General features: G+C 49.2%; 2 protein-coding genes and 1 pseudogene across 2 annotated transcripts; 1 reads left to right on the top strand and 2 right to left on the bottom strand.

Annotated features, from left to right (window-relative positions):
* Positions 1–133: 133 nt before the first annotated feature.
* On the bottom strand, positions 134–1,404 carry LOC140220311 (protein ALP1-like). The gene is made up of 3 exons (XM_072290332.1): positions 961–1,404; positions 654–879; positions 134–573 (listed from the first exon to the last, which is right to left on the bottom strand). The coding sequence occupies exons 1-3, from the start codon at positions 1,339–1,341 to the stop codon at positions 134–136; spliced, it is 1,047 nt and encodes a 348-aa protein (XP_072146433.1). The 5' UTR covers positions 1,342–1,404.
* Positions 1,405–9,462: 8,058 nt separating this feature from the next.
* Positions 9,463–11,095, top strand: LOC117866381 (aspartyl protease family protein At5g10770-like; annotated as a pseudogene).
* Positions 11,096–13,435: 2,340 nt separating this feature from the next.
* On the bottom strand, positions 13,436–15,230 carry LOC117834636 (probable E3 ubiquitin-protein ligase ARI10). The gene is given in 2 exon segments (XM_072290331.1): positions 13,436–14,629; positions 14,631–15,230. Coding segments are annotated over 2 exon segments (1,794 nt in total).
* Positions 15,231–19,234: the final 4,004 nt, after the last annotated feature.

Genomic DNA, 19,234 nt, shown 5'->3' with positions numbered 1-19,234 from the left:
ATCATAGAATTGTTGCCCAAGCCTCAATGTGACAAACAAACAGGAATCACATAACATCATAGAGCAGTTGTCCAAAGTTTCAAGGTACAAAGGGAACATAACATTACAACACAGTACCAAAGTTATCCAATGCCTACAAATGTGCATTACCCCTACTAGCCCACATTTCATTAGCCCATTCATCTCTAACAGAAGCCCAAGCTGCATTGTCATCAACAGGGACCCCATGTCCATTAACAGAATTAGGCTCCCATGTGGACTCAAGAGGAATAACCTCATCAGGTCCATGCCCCAGAATCCAATTATGTAAGATGCAACAAGCAAGGACCAACTTCACTTGTGTCTTGAATGGATGAAAAGGTTTGTTGTCAATAATGCGAAATCTATTTTTTAAAGCCCCAAAAGCCCTTTCAACCGTAACACGCAGACTAGAATGCCTCAAATTGAACAGCTCCCTTGGATTGGTTGGGTAATTTCTACCACCAAACTCATTAAGATGATATCTAGTACCCCTGTAAGGAGGTAGGAATCCAGGACGGCATGCATATCCAGCATCTACCAGATAGAACTTCCCTAGAAAGATTATAAACAGGTATTAGTCCTACAGTCAACTAGTTTGTAACTAGGTTTAAGGAACTAATTTAGTTAATTACCTTCTGGAACCCTTAAACCATCCTCTCTCTCTAGTGCATCTGCTAGAATGGTGGCATCATGTGCAGAACCCTCCCAGCCAGCCAACACATAAGTGAACTTCAAATCAAAGTCCACTGCAGCTAGGACATTTTGAGTTGTATAGTGTTTCCTCCCCCTAAATGCTGATTGCATCTTAGCTGGGACTCTAGCATAGATGTGAGTGCCATCTATAGCCCCAACACAATCCTACATAAACCCAACAACACAATCATCTACAAAAATTTTACTGAATTATGCATTATGTGTGTCATAAGGATACTAAGTTACCTTGAAATATGGGTACCATCTTGAGCTGTTTCTAATCTTAAGAGGTGTCTCAGTTGATGGAGCCTTAATGATCTCATGCCTAAGTTCACCAATTGCATACAACACCTCTTTGAAATGTCTACTTACTGTCTCTACAGATCTCCTCCAACTTTGATGGATAACTCTAAACCTTTGGTTATGCCCAGCAACATGGAGAAACATAGCAACTTGCTCTTCTACACTGCTATGTATGGTATCTCTAAGCAACTCCCTACCCCTAAGCAAATTACATAGCCTAAAGAAAGGGGCTCTTCTCATGCGAAGCATGTTTACACACTCTACATCATTACAGTTATATATTCTGTCCAAATTTTTTTGCCTTTCCTCGTCCATAGCACTCATGGGGGCATAACTAATCTGCGGACGTGAGGGTTTAGCCAGCCTAAGCCTATTCAGGAAGAATGCATACATGCCAGCCACTAGAGCAGCTGCATGAATAATAAGCATGCGTCTCTTGTCTTCAAGACCCATCTATATGAATAACATGCAAAAATAAGGGCCACTGACTTGGGCAACAGATCCTCAGAAGTACATATAAACACATCACTGGCATGGGCAACAGAAGCTCACATAAAAGTATAAACATCATTGGCATGGACAACAGAAGCTCAGATGAAAATGTATAAACATCACAGTCATGGACAACAAGGCTCAGATCAGTATGTAAAGACATCATTGACAAGGACAACAAGGCTCAGGTCATTATATGAAAACATCACTGACAGCACAGTGATGCCTCAAATGACTATTGTAAAACATCAGTGACATGGACAACAATAATAAGATCAACATAGAAGTCATCATTGACATGAACAACAATGCTCAGACCAATCTAAAAACATATCATTGACATGGAAAACATGCTCTATCCATATAAACGCATCAACCTCAACAACAAGTGTGCTCAGAGTATGCTCACATATCAAACAACACTGGTACCAATGATTTGAACCACCTACTAACCATCGACAGCATGGTTTTAGGGTACCATGCGCATGCACAGAGGGGCAAGGGCTAAGATATTTTACCGCAACAACAGCAACAGGGAGATAAGCGTGTCAGAGGACGGGGAACTCAGCTCCGCAACCGAACCACGAACAGATCAGCGGCTTCCGGAGGAGGAGGGGTGAGATCGGGAAACCTAGCAACCAAACAAAATAAAGATCCACTCAGAACACAACTTCTTATTATAGATCGGGTGCCGAAACTTCAAAAAATAAGAAACGAACCATAAAGAAATCAGATCGGGTCCTTCAACTCAAGAATCGTACCTAGGAACAACCGAAGAACTCAGATCCAGTGGGGGACTGCGTGTGTCACATAAGAAAAGGACCGGTCAGTGGGATCATCGTACCCTAGGGTTACGGTTTTGACGAAATCCGAACAAAGGATGCAAAAAAACTTGCCTGGGCCAACAGATCCGTCAACAACTCCAACCTAAGAACCAAAACAAACACATGGGGGTGGTAGATCAGGCCTCCGCAGATCCGAAAGAACAACGACAGTGGACAAGGCTGGAACCCTAACGTGCGAGCCGCCGGTGGAGGAACAAATCTGCGCGAGATGGAAGGGGAAGGGGAAGGGTCGGGGTCGACCTTTATGCCCGCGGGATGGCGCGAAATCGCCCGGTAACCCTAGCCAAGGCGCGAAAGCTTCCCGCGTGCACGCGCCCAAAGCTTTTTCGCCCGCCGCGCGCTCGCCTTGCACGCGCCGCCGCACCCGCGGAGCCTGGCTCTGGGGAGAAGCTCGAATCGGCCGCACCACGGGAGCCAGGCTCCCAGGGTCTTTTTGCATCCGCCGAACCAGGCCCAGCGGACGGCCCAGCTAACCAATCAGGCATGTCTCGCACACGGGGAGCCCGGTTCCGGGTAAATGCGAGGAACCAATCACACCCTTAAGGGCCTGTTTGTTTTCCCCCTCCTAAAACCTTATCTCCTAAAATCTTTTAGGCAGTTTTTAGGCACCCTCCTAAAGTATGTTTGGTTCCACCTCCTAAAAGTGACTAAAAGCATTGAATGGAGTGGTACAATGACCCTAGTGCCCTCCCACTACCTCCCACCATACCCCTGGCGCCAAAACAAATGAAGGTACTGGTTCTGGCGCCATTTTCTTCCTGGTTCAGCTGGCGCCAGGTTCTGGCGCCATTTTCCTTCAGCTGGCGCCAAAAACAGTGAGGTAGCTGCGGGATTTTTTTTAAGCCGTCTGTTTATTCCATTATGTAAAAAAATGCACACAAATGTATACACACTCGTCCATACAAATCGGACACATAAATAAAATCATAATTACAATCCATCTATGCTCTACTAAACAAACCATCGGCTATCCAATCACGGAACTCGTTCATGTTTCGATCTTCGTCTCCATGACGTACATTTGAGGCATTAACCTGAGATGAAGATCCTTCGGGGAATGGAACATAGTTCTCATCACGATCAACCAAATCAAAGTCCACATCTCTCGAAAAACTCTCTCTAATAAAATTGTGTAGTGCCATGCATGCAATAATTATACGGCTTTGCTTTTGCATTTGATAGCTAGGAAGGTCAAGCAATATCCTCCACTTCATCTTTAGAACTCCAAACGACCGTTCAATAACATTACGAAGTGAAGAATGCGAGTAGTTAAAGAGTTCCTTTTTACCTCTTGGCATTGGACCTTGTCTAAACTCCGGCAAATGGTACTTTGTTCCTTTGTAGGGTGCAAGATATCCCGGTCGATTTGGGTAACCCGAGTCAACAAGGTAGAACTTGCCTGTGCATTCATAATACATGAACTATGTGAGTGACAGACCTAGTGTTATAATAACAGTAAAATGCATGCAATCTAGGTCATTACCTTCAGGTGGGCTTTGCAACCTAGGATGCACAACACTGAACTCAGGGTCTTTTGGCTTAATGATGTCAACTGCTAGCTTGTTCACACTCTCTAGCACTTTATCGAACTTTCTACAAATTGTTTCTAGTGACCTTGTGAAACGGTCTTCAGCTTGCCTAAGAGATTGAGGTGCCCCACATATCCATCAAAACAGCCCTAAAGCTTCAATTGATGACATCCTCTTAGTTGATTTCAATCCATAAGTTTCTACTAGCAAACTATGCAGCCTCAGAAACAAATCTTGACTCATTCTAAACATATTATAACAAGATGTGCTATTTCCTAGTGTCCTCATTACCCATTCAAATCCACTCTCTGTTACTAATCTGTGAGCTGCTTTGTTCATATAAGTGTCGAAGTGATACATACCCAACATGGCAGCTGCAATAGTCAAGATTTTTCTCCTCTTCTTCCTACACTGCATCATATAGGATTGTATTCTTTGATCAAAGTCCTCTCTGTCATCATCCTCTTCGTCCCATTCTTCTTCTTCCCATTCTTCTTCTTCCTGCAACAACACAAACAAGCAAGCAAATTAGTACTGTTTGTTAAGACATATAGACAGCAATATACATAGCATATATACATCAAAGTACAAGACATATAAACAGCAATAAAACCCAATGAAATAGCACACTTCACATCATTGGCAGACACACATTCATTCAACACCTCATTACATGTCCATCAGAAATTAATAAAAGGTTCAGCACAAATTAATAGTTCAAGTGGCATAACAAAAGAAACATCTCTATTGAGATAGACATAGAGGTCATTCCATGTCATTCCATGTCTTCCTCAACCAAATCAATTTCTCCTCATCATCATCAATCATGTCAAACACATCTCTGTAGTACTCCTGCTGAAACAATCTTGTTGCTATGCCAAATTCAGTTGATGTGGGACCAGCCCCAGCCTGCTTGACCAACAAAAGACACCTCTTTATGTCATCCTTTTATTTCTATTTCTTTTCCAACTCCTTCTGTTTCTCCATCTCCCTCAGGTAGTGCCTCTTTTCCAACTCAAGCTGCCTGTACTGGTGTCTTTTTTCTAACTCATCTTGCCTCTGTTTAACCATTTCTTGTATTGTTGCTTCTTCCTTACTCCTAGAAACTTGTAACTCAGCAAGAAGCCCCTGGAACATCTTCACCATTGGGCTTGTGGCTGTGCTAGATAAGCTATTTGTTCTCTTACGGCTGCCACTGCTCAAGGGACTTGCCAGGAACTCCTCTTCCTCTTGTTCTTCACCTTCATCATCACCCAAGTCTACCTCCTCACCTCCATTCTCTTGAGTTGATGAACCTGGTATGACAGAAGCTGCTCCATCCACTAAATTTCCTTTAAACATTTCCTCAAGGTATCCAATATATGTTGGTACACCAAACATGAACTTTCTACATTCACTTTTTCCCTGCATATCAGTTAAGCATATGATCAGTAAGTAAAGAAATGAATCTAGTGCTACATATGCAAAAACAGTAGAAGCTAGACAACATATCAAAAAGCTTACCTTTAATGCCTTATCCCACCAATCAGCTGATGCTACTATACTGCCATCAGGTCTTCTCCCTAGACCTGTATCATTTTGCATCATGTTCCAAAATGTGTACAAAGTCCTACACTGTGACCACCTGTTTTTGAGTTGCTTGATAGTAAGGTTGAATCTAGTCTTTAATAGCATTCCTTTTTTCATGTTACAATAACCTCTACGTGTCATTGCCCCTTTAAAACAATTCCCTACCCGAATTTCCTCAACAGCAAGTTCACAATAAGAATGTGTATTTTCCTCAGACCATTCAGCCCTGTCATGATGATTCTATAGCAGAAAAGAAATTGTCACACTAAGCATTGCAATGACACACAATTCAAAAATAAAATAGCAACTACACATTTCACTACCATTTCATAGACAACATTTCATACAAGGGAAATGGAAACCAACAATATTAGAGAAAATATCTCAGAGGGGGGAAGCAATTTACCTGAGAGAGATTTTCAGGAGCCATGCCCTGTTCTTCTTCGCCGGCATCAACATTCACTGGATTGTGATAGCCGTGGCCTGCAACTGAAGTTTCACCACGTCCTGCTCTCAACATTCGACCACCACGGCTACCACCTCTCCCTCCAACAGAAAGTCTGCCTCGGCCTCGTCCAAATCCAACTTTACCCCCGAGCAAACCTTTGCCGCGACCACGCCCTCTGCCGGCTCCAGGGGCACGACGAGGGACTGGCTGCTCAAGAACGGCCTCATCACCCTGAAGGTACTCTTGGTAGGACTGCATATCGGAGTAGAAGTCCGCTTGTGAGTTGAGATCCAAATGCTCCATGTGCTGCCTGGGAGCGGACAGAGAGGGGGCCGTCGGCGGAAATAATGGGGCGAGGTCGTCTTCGTCCGCATCAGGAGAGGATCTGCGGAAGCTGGTGGCAGCGGAAGAGGTGCCTTGAGACAGGAAGTCCCTGTAATTGTACCTGTCCATCAGGCACGACCTGCGCACGAAATTCATTCATAAATACGAAGGACACGAATGTGAAGACACGCACCATCAGGCATCAGCAGGAACTTCTGCCAATACACCTTACCTGCTTCAGATGGGGCGGAGCACCCGAACTGGGCTGAGATGGGCTCTCTGGTGCGGGGGGAGTCGTGTCCAGGGCCGGGCGGCGACAGATGGGGCGGGCGCTGGCCGGATCGACAGAGGGCGGATCGACAGCGGGCGGATCGACAGATGGGGCGGGCGCGGGCGGATCGACAGTGGGCGGCGTCAGATGGGGCGGCCGCGGGCGGAGGGAGAGAGGGCGGCGGCGGCGGGCGGAGGGAGACAGCGCGCGGCCGCGGGCGGAGGGAGATAGGGCGGCGGCGGCGGCCGGTTGAAGAGAGGGCGGCGGCGGCGGGCGGAGGGAGAGATGGCGGCGTCGGCGGGCGGAGGGAGAGAGCGCGCGGCGGCGGGCGGAGGTAGATAGGGCGGCGGCGGTGGCCGGAGGGAGAGAGGGCGGCGGCGGCGGCCGGAGGGACAGAGGGCGGCGGCGGCGGGCGGAGGGAGAGATGGCGGCGGCGGCGGGCGGAGGGAGAGAGGGCGGCGGCGGCGGGCGGAGGGAGATGGGCGGCAGCGGCGCCGGCTGGCGACGGGAGCTGGGCGGCGGCGGCGGCGGCGGGCGGCGGGAGCTGGGTGGCGGCGGCGTGCGGCGTGAGTCGGGCGGATGAGAGCCCTGTGCGCGCGTGGGTGCGGGTGGATCTGGCGTCGGTGCGGGGTAGGGAGTGTCCACAACAGATTTTAGTCGGTTTTAGGAGGGGGGTGAGGGCCTAAAAGATTTGGACCTCCTAAAATATTTTAGTCACTTTTTAGGAGGAGTGTTTGGCACTTTAGGCAGTTTTTAGTCACTTTTTAGGAGATAAGGTTTTAGGAGGGGGGAAACAAACAGGCCCTAAGGCTTTTTCCCGAGATGGCTATCAGTTTCGTTCTGCTGAAGACCTTGGAAAGGAAAAGAAGTCCGAGGCTCCTGTGAGTGCAAGGCGAAAAAATTTTCAACTTCTTTGGTTGGCCTCGGGCTAGGCTTATGTAAAGCGGCTTGCAAAAGAGAGGCTTGAAGCGGATCGTGCGAAGCGCGAAGCTGAAGCCGAGAAGGCTGCAGACGAAGCTGGCCAACCCTGAGGTGACCTCGAAGCTTGCGATTGTAGATGGCGCACTCCGCCGTGGTGCCCGCCAGCGTTGTCCCAGCCGCTGAGTACACCTGGTCCGGGGGCAGCGGAGGGGGGTTGGGAGGGGCGGCCTTCTCCGGGTCAGGGTTGAGGTCAGCGGCGGAGACGAGGAGGAGGGGTCGGAGACGAGGCGCCAGGGCTGGAGACCAGTAGGAGAGGCCGGATGACGGTGCCGGCGGTGGAGGACCTTGCGGCCGGGGCAGAGGATAGCGTCGGCGGTGGGGGACGAGGCGGCCGGGGCTGAAGTATGGCGCCGGCGGTGGAGGACGAGGCGGCCGAGGTGGAGGATAGCGCCGGCGGTGGAGGGGAGACTGAGGATGGTGCCAGGGGGGATGACGGAGAGACCGAGAGAAGGAGAGAGAGAGGGAGGGAGAGGGAAGGAATAAGATGAGAGGGATCCAGGGAGAGGAGTTTGGGCTAATGGGAGAGCTCGATTTTGGAGACACGGATCGCTGACGTGGCGAAACGTGTTTCTTTCATATCCTTATAATGAAGTTTTGGGCAGCTAAACGATTTTCAATGAAATATTTGTCAACTACAAAATTTTTTATCTCGTTAAGCACTACAACTTTGATATAAAGCTTGTTTGCATCCGAGATCATTTGAAAATTTTAAAATTCAATATTTCAAAATTAGAGAGCTAACAACTGATATAGAGCCATTAAACAACTTTAAATAAAAAAGTTGTCAACTACAAAATTTTATAAAATTTTAGATATGATCTAAATCTACAACTTTGATATAAATTTTGTATTCACCTGAGATCGTATAAAAATGTTTGTATTCAAAAAATACATCTTTGAAACAAGTGAGAATGAGGAAAAAGCGTCATAGACCGTAAGTGCAATCTGAGATTTTGGATATCCATGCAACAAGTTTTAGTTTAGAAAAAAACCATATATAAAAAATATCATATTGAATCACCATTAGGCTCAGCATAAAAAATAGAAACTGCACAAATAATAGCTTGCTGTACACATACACGATTTTTCACACGAAAGTACGCGTGAGCTGTGCGTGCATGTAGCAACAATCTCCTTCTCTCTTATTTGCATCCATTTTGGATATAGAGGAGACTCCTATATTTAAGCAGGCAACTTCTTCTTGAATTAGCAATATGGGACTAAAGGTTGTGCATGCTTTGTAATTTTTAGATTGGGCCACATATGGACCTAAATCCAACAGCTAGCCCATGTCAAACAGGAACAAATAGAAAAAATGACATTGAATGAAAGAGTTGGAAGGTAAGATGATCGACTCGTCAGTATGGCTCCTCTGTATGCAGGCACAAAACAAAACGAATGCAAAATACTTTAAAGATGAAAAAAAACTAGATAGAGATGTGGGGTAACGATCCCTGTACCTCTCAAGTGCAAAGCGAGTTCTCTACCATCTAAGCTACATCAACCTTTGGTTAGTTTGCTTTTGAAAATAATTTTATTTTATTTCACTATGTTGGCAAGTGCATATATAGCCCGCCAGTAGAGTGGCCACTGTACTAGCGGGTACTCCCCCGTTGGCACAAGGAACCACAGTGCTGGCGGGTGCCAATCACTTCCGCTAGCACAATATATAAATTGTTTTTGACGTAGTGGATTCAGATTATTGCTGTACTTGCCGTGAAATTCCAGACTTTGACTGGATCATGGTATAATCGAGTTCTTCTTTATGGAAACGCTGAAGAGGTTTATTGAACAAAGTATTTGTTAGAAATTTCGTGACTCGAATCTCTGCAATCCTTTTACTGCCTATAACCTGATAAAGAAAGACATGTAATAGGATGTTCAACTATTACTTATCAGCGAGCAATTCAATAATCCCCATTTTATCGATCAAGGAGCCAGGCAACAGTGAGATGGATAAGACCATGGACGTGGAGTTGCGCGCTTGTGCCCCGGAGCTCTACTCTATATAAGCAACCAAAAGCCACTCCATGGGTGCAGACCAACAACATATCAGCTTCTTGGTGCTGCGACATTGTCCTAGCTAGAAACAAGGGATAGCCATGGCTACTGTTTCCATGCTTCTTCTGTTTTACAGCTACTGTTCCCTTGTTGCTCATGCAGGAGACAGTCCTAGCTACATCACTGGTTCTGTCAAGACTGAAGCCGTCTGTTCCGAGACGAAAGGTTCAGTATATATATTGTCGAAGCATACACACACGCTTAAATGAATTGAAATTCCACCGTGTTGTTTGCCGTTTAATCGTAACTCTTTCCCTGCTACACAATTGCTTCAGCCACTCCATCGAGCTCTGCCGGCGCCACGGTAACGCTGCACCATCGGCACGGCCCATGCTCGCTTACGCCCACGAAGCAGACGCTAAACGTAGAGAAGATCCTCCTCAGCGACCAGCTCCGGGCTAGCAACATCCAGCGGTTGCTCTCCGCCGCCGCGAACGTACCGGCGACGCCCAGAAACTGGAAGCCACCCTGCCGACCACCCTGGGCGCCGCCCTGGACACGCTGGAGTACGTGATCAACGTCAGCATCGGCACGCCGGCGGTGACGCAGACCGTCATGATCGACACGGGCAGCGACATCTCATGGGTGCACTGCAAGCCGTGCTCACCGTGCCACGCCCAGGTGGACCCTGTCTTCGACCCCAGCGAGTCGACCACGTACTCCCCCTTCTCATGCGGCTCGGCCGCCTGCGCGCAGCTCGACGTCGACGGCGGCGCCGCCGGCTGCTCAGGCTCCCAGTGCCAGTACATCGTCAGGTACTTCGACGGCTCCAACACGACCGGAACCTACAGCTCCGACACGCTCACGCTGGGACCCAACGTCGTCACGGGCTTCCAGTTCGGCTGCAGCCGCGCTGGCTTCGAGGTCGAGAAGACCGCCGGGCTTATGGGCCTCGGCCGCGGCGCGCAGTCGCTCGTGGCGAAGACGGCGGCGACATTCGGCCCGGCCTTCTCGTACTGTCTCCCGACCCCGCAGGCCTCCTCCGGATTCCTCACGCTCGGCGCGCCGAGCGGCGGCGGCGGCGGCAACTTCACGACGACGAGGATGTTGCCGGGCAGGCAGTTCCCGACGTTCTACATCGTGCTCCTTGAGGAGATCAGGGTCGGAGGGAGGCGGGTCAACGTGGCGCCGACGGTGTTCTCAGCCGGGTCGGTGATGGACTCCGGCACGATCATCACGAGGCTGCCGCCGAGGGCGTACTCTCGGCGATGCGGTCGGCGTTCAGGGCCGGGATGCTCCAGTAACCGCTGGCGAAGCCGCTGGAGATCCTCGACACGTGCTACGACTTCGGCAACCTGACCAGCGTCAGCGTGCCGACCGTCGAGCTCGTGTTCGACGGCGGTGCCGTCATTGACCTCGACTTTGACGGAATCATGATCTTCGACAGCTGCCTCGCGTTCGCCCCCAGCGACGACAGCGGAGCCAGCTCCGTCCCCGGCATCATCGGCAACGTGCAGCAGCGGACGTTCGAGGTGCTGCACGACGTCGGCCGGGGCACCATTGGGTTCCGGGCTGGAGCTTGCTGATCAGCGCGCCTATACATCATGTATACGAACGAGATATTGTCGATGCAGGCAGATAGCGTCTTGACCATCTCTGTCGTGTTTGTGTGTTCGATTCGCTTGTGTATGACGACGTAACGGGCGTGAAGTGGGTAAACGTAACCATCACTCTAGTACTTCGATTGTATTACATGTTTTTGTGCATGATTAATTGCGGCATGATGTAAGCATGCAAATAATCAATCGAAATATAAACATTACTGTCGTAATGCGTGAATAAAATACTGTGTCCTTTTTATTTGTAGGTAGAAATGTCTATTATATTTTCATGTTCTTAGAACAGTTCCAACATCAGCGATTATATTCATCATTATTTCATTAGCTCACCCAGGTGAAACAGAGACCCTCCTGACACAAATTTCTAAGCCATTGGATCTAAAATCAGCTGCTCAGCCTCAATCTCTACCTTATCTCCTCCCCCACCCTCTTCTTCTTCCTCCCCCACCCCTCCGGCGCAGGCGGGCTAGGGTCCACCGGAGCTCCGCATTGGCCGCCACCTGCCCCTCCCACAGCCGCCGTCACCATTGGTGCCCCCACCCCGGCACCACCCAACAGCCATCCTCCGCCGCCCAAGTGCCGCTAGAGAAACACTCGGCAAAAAACTAATTTACCGAGTGCAGGAGACAAAACACTCGGCAAACAACCACACGACACTCGGTAAAGAACGGACACTCGACAAAGGACCATCACGTGACCGCCACGTGCCACAGCTGTCAGCCGGTGTGCCAGCCGTTAGAACTTTGCCGAGTGTCCGTTAGTGATACTCGGTAAAGACGCATGTTTGCCGAAGAATAATAAGTTTTTTTCCTCTCGTGCCCTCCAAACCTTTTCTACTCTCCACGTACAACATGTGGTACTCCATGTTAAAATTTAGTAAATTTCTCGATGTGTTTGCTATATTTAATTAATTTGTTACATTTAAAGTGATTCAAATAATAGAATAGAATGAGTAGAAAAATGATATTCATGTTATTGAGTCCAGTGTGAGCCCTTATCTGGGAAATGAAAGGAATTTCGAACATCTTGTTCAGGAAATACGACCACGAACGTGTGGCCGAATGGTATTTAAATTCTAAAAAAACAAATGAAGTCTAAAAATCATGAGATCTAACAAATCTCATGATATCATACGTGGAGGCTGTGGTAAAAAAATTGAGAAGGTTTCGCACAATTTGTCACATACGATGCTTACAAACCAAAGTATCTCCGAAGAAGAATCGTAGCGTTGAGAAACACTCGGTAAGATTTGGAGGCAAAGTGACGGTTGAATTGGGATCTGACTTCAAACTTTTTGCATAGGCAATAGAGAACATAGATTGTTTCGTGTGAAATTTTGGTAATTTTTTCGGATTTGTTTGATAATTATAATTTATCATTGCAATTATAGAATTTTAATTCATATAAATTGAATTTGAGCTATAACAGTATGAAATAATGGAATAATATTCGTAGAAAAATCAAATATGCATTGTTGAATGAATTTGACAAGGTATTTTTAAAGTACATTGGAACAAATTTAGTAAAACACGTTATGGAAAAGAAGGAAAATAAGGGAAATGAAAAAAAAGTTTGCCGAGTGTCCCTTATCTAGCACTCGGCAAAGCTCGGAAATGGCTTTGCCGAGTGCCCGCGATCTAACACTCGACAACGCTTGGCTTTGCCGAGTGCTAGATTGCAGGTACTCGGCAAAGCATCTGAATTTGGGGTTTAGGAGCCGACCGCACCCTCTCTCACACACACTTAGCCACACCTGCCACTCCCTCAGCCTCTCCTGCGCCGCCGGCCTCTACCATGCCCCTGTGCTGCCACCCTTGGAGCCCGGCCTTCGCGCACCACCCTGGGACCCCTCCACGCTCCCTCCCTCCTGCACTCGCTCCCTCCCTCCCGCACCGGCCGCCACGCCACTGGGCCCTTGCGCCGGCCACCTTTGCCGGCCGCCTCGCCTCGGCCCCTACACCGGCCGCCACGCCGATGGGCTCCTGCGCTGGCTGTCGCACCCCTGGGCCCCTACGCCGCCCCTGCACCGGCTGCCGGACCCCTGCGCCGGCCGCATGCCCCCATTCCGGCGCCTGCTGCCTCCCACCGGCCGAAGTTACCATGATAAACGACTGTGTATATCTTGATTACTCACCCTTAGCAAACCAATTTAAATTCCCTAGCTAAATGGTCCAAACTTAAAAGATGATTTATATGAAATACTTGTCCACGTCCAAAATAACAAGTACACACAGAATCCAAATAAAACAGAAATTTATCATGAATTAAGTCCTGATGAAAGGGATTCACACAATCTGACGAAAAAGCAAAGCGAATCCATCTCCATGATCTCCTGCGTGCTACTTCTTCACTGAATTGAACTCGGGCATGTCGGTCTCGAACGCCTTCACGAGGTTCCCAAAGTAGTGTTCCGTTGCGCGGGTGAGGTCCTCGAGCTTCTTCTTGTAGGCCCTGTACGTCTCGTTCATGGCGTCTGCGCCTACGCCCTCTCCGTTCAAGGAGAACTTCCTCCTCTCCAGCTCGGCGCAGGAGTGCAGGCTCTCCAGCCACGAGTTGGCGTCATCCTGCAGGTGGTCGAACAGGCCGCGCTTCGCCTTGTCACGCACCGGGTCCAGGTAGTAGCCATACGCGTAGACCCACCGCATCACCCGCCGGCCGTCGGCGATCAGCTCATACGCCTTGGTGAGGAACTTCAACTCCGTCACCGGGATTTCCAGCGTGGCAGCCATTTTCTTGAGCCCGGACCTCTGAAGATGGTCCATGTCCTCGAGCGTCTTGCGTATCGACGTGCGGTTGGCCGCCCACCGCTCGTAGTGGTACAAGTACCTGTCCAGCGACGCCTTGGCCTGCCGCCGTCGCATCTTCTCCTTCCTCGCCGCCTTGCCCTGCCCACCGGCGGCGGCTGCTGGCTCGTCGTCAACCACCGGTCGCTGGTCGTAATTGTAGCGGGAGCACCGGTGGTGATTGTTCCAGGGGTCCAAGCAGATCCAGCAGAACTGGTGACCGCATGGGGCACTGCAGCGCATGTGGTTGCAGCCCTGGTTCTTCTCGATCGCCCGCCAGCACTTGGGGCAGCTCTTCGTCTTGGTCAGGATCCAGTTCGCCGTCTCCTCTTCGGAGCTGTTCTTGGCCAGCCACGCGCGCACCGTGTCGCACGACACCGGCCGGTGCGCCTCCTCGCTGCAGCGCCAGCAGAAGCCGTGCCGGCAGTCGCAGAACACGTCCCTGGAGTCGTCGCCGGCGTGGTCGCCGACGAGCTCCACGGCGTGGGCGCAGCCGGGGGCCGGGCACCACTTGATGCCGCCGCCGCCGTCCTCGACGAACGACCGGAGCGCGAACCGCGCGTACCGGTCCTTGTCCTCGGCAAGGGTCACCGCGTCGACGAGGTCCTGGACGACGGCGGCGGAGCAGGCCGGGTCCGGGCACCGCAGCGACAGGCACCGCGGGCCATCGCCGACGGCGGCGTGGATGTACCCGTGCCAGCACGAGACGCAGTAGAAGTGGGAGGAGCACGCCGCCGATCTCGTCTTGCCCGGCGCTGAATGTACCGAAGCATATGCCGCAGGCGAGGCGCCGGCGGCTGAGCGCCATGGGCACGGGGACGCTGTCCGCCGGCATGCCGACGGCGTCTCGTACGCGCCGCTCGTCGGAGAACCACTCCTCCTTGACCCGGCTTGTTCGCCACTTGAAGTGCCGGAGCAGGACGACGGCGAAGCTTGACGGGATCGACAGGACCTCGGCGACATCTGCCGCCGCCTTCTGTTGCCGATCGAGGATAGCGTCTTCAGTTAGAACGGCGTATAGCTTCTTGGCGACGGCGGCGGAGGCGGCCTGCAAACCTTCGGCCATCGTTTCTTCCTCCTCTAGATACCCTCCGGCGTCATCGCTGCCGTCGTAGATGTCGTCCTCGCCGACGCAGTCCCCGTCCCCGTCGCCGTCCGTTCCACAAACGTCGTTGTCGTTGTCCATGTCGTCAACGCCGGAGCCGCCGCTGTTGTCGGCGTCCGAAAAGTCCCCAGCAGAAACTAGGCATCTTATGTTGTGGCTGCTCTCGCCGTCCTCATGGCCGCCGGATCCACGGCGCCTCTTGTTGCGATGGCAGCTGCTATCGTCGTCACCGTCACCTCTTGCCATATGCGGCACGGTGACAGCGGTAATCCCGGGCGACTATCTCTCGGCGGCGGTTTAAATACCAAACCTGCCACGTACGGTGATGCCAATATGATCAATCTTTATTAATCCGATTTTCTTCTAACGAACTCTTCCAAAAAATAGTTGCCTTGCTTTGGACGAAATCCTATCTATACAGATTCATGGGACAGATCTGTCAATGTTCTCACCTCAACATTTTGCGACGAGATTCATGCGGGACTGCTTCTCAGCTTATGCCGAACCCTAAATCCTCATTAGGGCTTGGTTCATCTTTGCCATTTTGCGATGAAAAACGGTCGGCTCTCCTTCACGAAAGCGAGGAACCCTTTTGCTAGTTTGCGCGGAAACTAGTCGTGAATGTACGATAGTTATTGTGGTGTCGTGTGGATCAATTTCGCGTGGCAAAGAGTGACGGCGGTTAGATGGGGATAGTGGTGGTGACTTGAGCTTAGAGTGATTAGGGTCGACGGCCGCGACAAAGGGTAGCATCGCTGGTAGTGGCAGCACTGGCAAATAAAGCTGGGACGGATGACGGAGGAGGTAGGAAACACAAACAAGGAGGAAGGAACCCACAGAGTGGGAGAGGAGGTGGAGGAAGAGTGAGAAGAGGCAGGTGCAAGGGGTGGTGGCGGCAGGTGGAATGAAGGAAGGTTAGGGTTTGGAGTTTATAGATATTGGTATGAGTTGATATGAGTCGTTAGATGGAGATCCAATAAATCAAATAGGTATATTTTTTTCTATCTCAATAAATGAAATTTATAATATAATTTATCTAATTCTAAATAAAAATTTGACAGAGGATACAAAATATGTCGACATGATGATTTTATTTGAAGAGAATGTCAGAACAAAATAATACCTTCTTTTCATACCTTCTTTTCTATTCTTTCATACCTACTCTTCCATTGCTTTAAATATCTAGATTTTATAGTTTCTACTATGTTAGAATTAGAATGATTAAAAGACCACCACATTTGCCCTCCTCCCCGCGCTAATTCACGGGATGCGTGGCAAGCAGCACTTGCACGCTTGCCCCGCCTGACAATTTTGCAAAAATCTCCTTCAATTTTTTGAAAATCACCATGCTACACCCGCAAACAAAACCCTAGCCTCCTCTCTCTTCCCCGCACTGCAGCTGAGTGCCCCCCCACCCTCTCTCCTACACGCAGCCGCCCTCTCTCCCCCTGCTCTTCCTTCGCCACCACCTCTCCCCTCCCCTTCTCCCTCTTTGCCTGCCTCCACTGCTCCTCCTCGTTGCCGCCCCTCCCTGCTCTCCGCCACCGCCCCGCCCGCTCCCGCGGGATCCAGATTGGCGCAGGAGCGCGGCTCAAAGTGGGAGCAACGTCGGCGCTTTGCGCTAGCGTGCTTCCCGCCACTGCCCCTCCCTGCTCTCCGCCACCACCCCACCTGCTCGTGAAGGTCTAAACCAGCATGGGGGCGTGGCTCGGAGTGGGAGCAATGGCACACGACCCGATGGGGGCGGCCTAGGCTCAAGGTGAGAAAGGTTGGGGATTTCGGGTCCTAGGTTTTGGTTGGGGTGGATTTGGACTCAAGTTCATGGGGGTTTTGATGCTTTGGTGCAGAACAAGGAGCAGGTGAGCCGGCTGTTGCGGTCGTTGTTCGAAGAGCAGAATTGGAGCCGGAGCGCCCACGGTGCCATGAGCAAAGCTGCTCTCGCAATGCTCAAAGTTACCATCTCTTCTGGTATGCATGAACCCCCATATTCTCTTTTCTTCCTCTCACGTAGTTAGATGATCATGTATCATATATGTCAGCATATATGCTCTTGATTAGTTTAGTAGAAAGCATAATTAGTGGATCCTAAGCTAGCAGGAGGCCCCAGTGATAACATTTGTTAGTGAAAGCAGGGATGCAAGTTAGCACTTTCTTTTTAAGGGAGTGGCTCCTTATATAGACTTGTTCATGGTCTCATGTGGACAAGTCGTGTGCTCTTTGGAGCTTGAGCAAGGGCACTCACACTTATTACATATAAGGGTGAGCTCTCTCTTGATTGGTGTATGTGCCTTTCCCTTATCTGCTCATCCTTGGAAGGTACTACTCACTCTTCAGTTAATTCTTACTTGTTCAATTGGTTCAGTTTATACATGTTAGATTCATTTTGTGTGTCAATTACAAGTTCGGTTAATTGTGTTGAAAATGTCTTTTGCATGTAGAGATGTGTCATTTCACCTAGATAGCACCACTATTTCCATAACAAACATGTAGTAGTATGTTCTTTTGTAGCATGGTACAAAATTCTCATACGCCAGTTAACTACAGGTTCTTTTAGGAGACACAGAACTAAAACATGTAGTAGCATGTTCTTTTAGGACAAGGTACAGTTAATTGTTTGCTTCTATTACATTACTTGGCATATGTAAATATGGAGATAGTGCCATAATGATGCCATGGGGTAGTACATGCAAAATTCATAAATTTGTTGGATGATTCTCAATGTTATATGGTATTCCCGTCATTCTTGATTACTGAAACAGAGGATTATATTTGCTCAAGGAACATTAGCCATTACTATTAATTTAGTTAACCGTATATAGCGAGCAAACCTTCTGTTTCAAAGATTATGTAGCCACAGTATTACTAAAATAGTTGTAGTTGGCCTTTCCTTTACAATAAATCGAATTATTCTGATCTCTTTTCTATGCTTTGCATTTCACGGTGTTTGTTTCTTTGCTGTGCCCTATAGATTAATTGGCAGGCACTAATCAGGCGCTAAACTAATATGTGCATCTGAAAACTGCTTCTGGCAGACCTTGCATGCATGATGCTATCTCTGTTTAATGTCATTTGCCAACATTATCACTGAATGATTTGTATGTTTATTACCATCATGAAATCTGTTGTATTTATCTGCCATAGCTTTTTTTTTTGGAATATGACCTACAGTTTTTCGGATTTAGAATACACTAGATGCTAGCACAAGGGGCTGAATATTTTTATTTCCTATTTGCTTCTTTTCATTTTATATATCCAGAAGCAACAGCTGCACTCTGTGCATTATTGTTGGGGAGGGATTTTGTAATATAAAAAAAACAGAAAGTGGGACCCACATCTCTCTTCGGAGTGTGGGTTGTTGAATGAGTAAATGAATCTGTGTATCATCTCGCAAGCGGACATGGATGTACTCCTAAGAGACTCGTCCGGCTACATGCGAAGACTTACCAGCTGCACGATCCGACGTGGGAGAGAGAGAGAAAGGAGGAGAGAGATGAAAGCGGGCGACTTGCCAAGTGCCGGCAGGGAAGCGGGCGCATATGCGCGCTTGTGGGGCTGCCACCACCGCTCCATCGCCTTCCATTCGCTTCGCGTTGCTGCTGGAGCACAGAGAGTATCAAAACATGTACTAGTCTCAAGCTATGCAATCATCTCCAGTGTGCACATCAGATGTGACTTATCAGTTATCGCACCTTGATAACCATTTCAAGCGTGACGTTTACTTTTCAGAAATAGGCAAATGTTCCCAGCAAGACAGCAGTAAGATGATTCTTGTGTATGTGTGTTGGACATATCGCAAAAAAATAAAAAAATTGTTGATGCGTCTAACACACATACATAATTTCTAGGCAATTTGTTCCAAAATCTAACACACGTAGTTAGGTTGACAACTGAAACCATGCATGTATAGGTGTTAGACACATCGCGACATCCTTTGCAGTGGTGTAGGAGTGCACCGGCCGTCAAATCCTCCATGAGCTTCATTGAGAAGTTCACCCCGGTTGTTGAAACTGGTCTCCAGCTCTCCCACGATGGCATCATAAGCTCTCCTTTGTGGCATGACATCCTCCGGATTGCCTAAGGTAGGCACATCATCAACGACATCCTTTACAATAGGTTGAATGGAGTTGGCCAGTGGAGGCTCTGCATGGAGGGCGGCGACTACAACGGTAGGTATGGGTTGGACATGTTCGCCAATGGCGAGTAAGGAAAAAGTTTAGTGGTGAGTGAAACCTGAGGAGAGAAGGTAGATA

This window comes from Setaria viridis, chromosome 8, assembly GCF_005286985.2.
Source record: "Setaria viridis chromosome 8, Setaria_viridis_v4.0, whole genome shotgun sequence".
Classification (NCBI taxonomy): Eukaryota; Viridiplantae; Streptophyta; class Magnoliopsida; order Poales; family Poaceae; genus Setaria; species Setaria viridis.
Note: the sequence above shows the minus strand (reverse complement) of the source record. Positions and strands in the feature narration are given on the sequence as shown.

Coding starts and splice junctions, on each gene's coding strand:
- LOC140220311 (XM_072290332.1), bottom strand. CDS start 1,341: ATGAGTGCTATGGACGAGGAAAGGCAAAAAAATTTGGACAGAATATAT. Junction 880..960: donor GATGGTACCCATATTTCAAG/GTAACTTAGTAT, acceptor GGGTTTATGTAG/GATTGTGTTGGGGCTATAGA. Junction 574..653: donor TGGTTTAAGGGTTCCAGAAG/GTAATTAACTAA, acceptor TAATCTTTCTAG/GGAAGTTCTATCTGGTAGAT.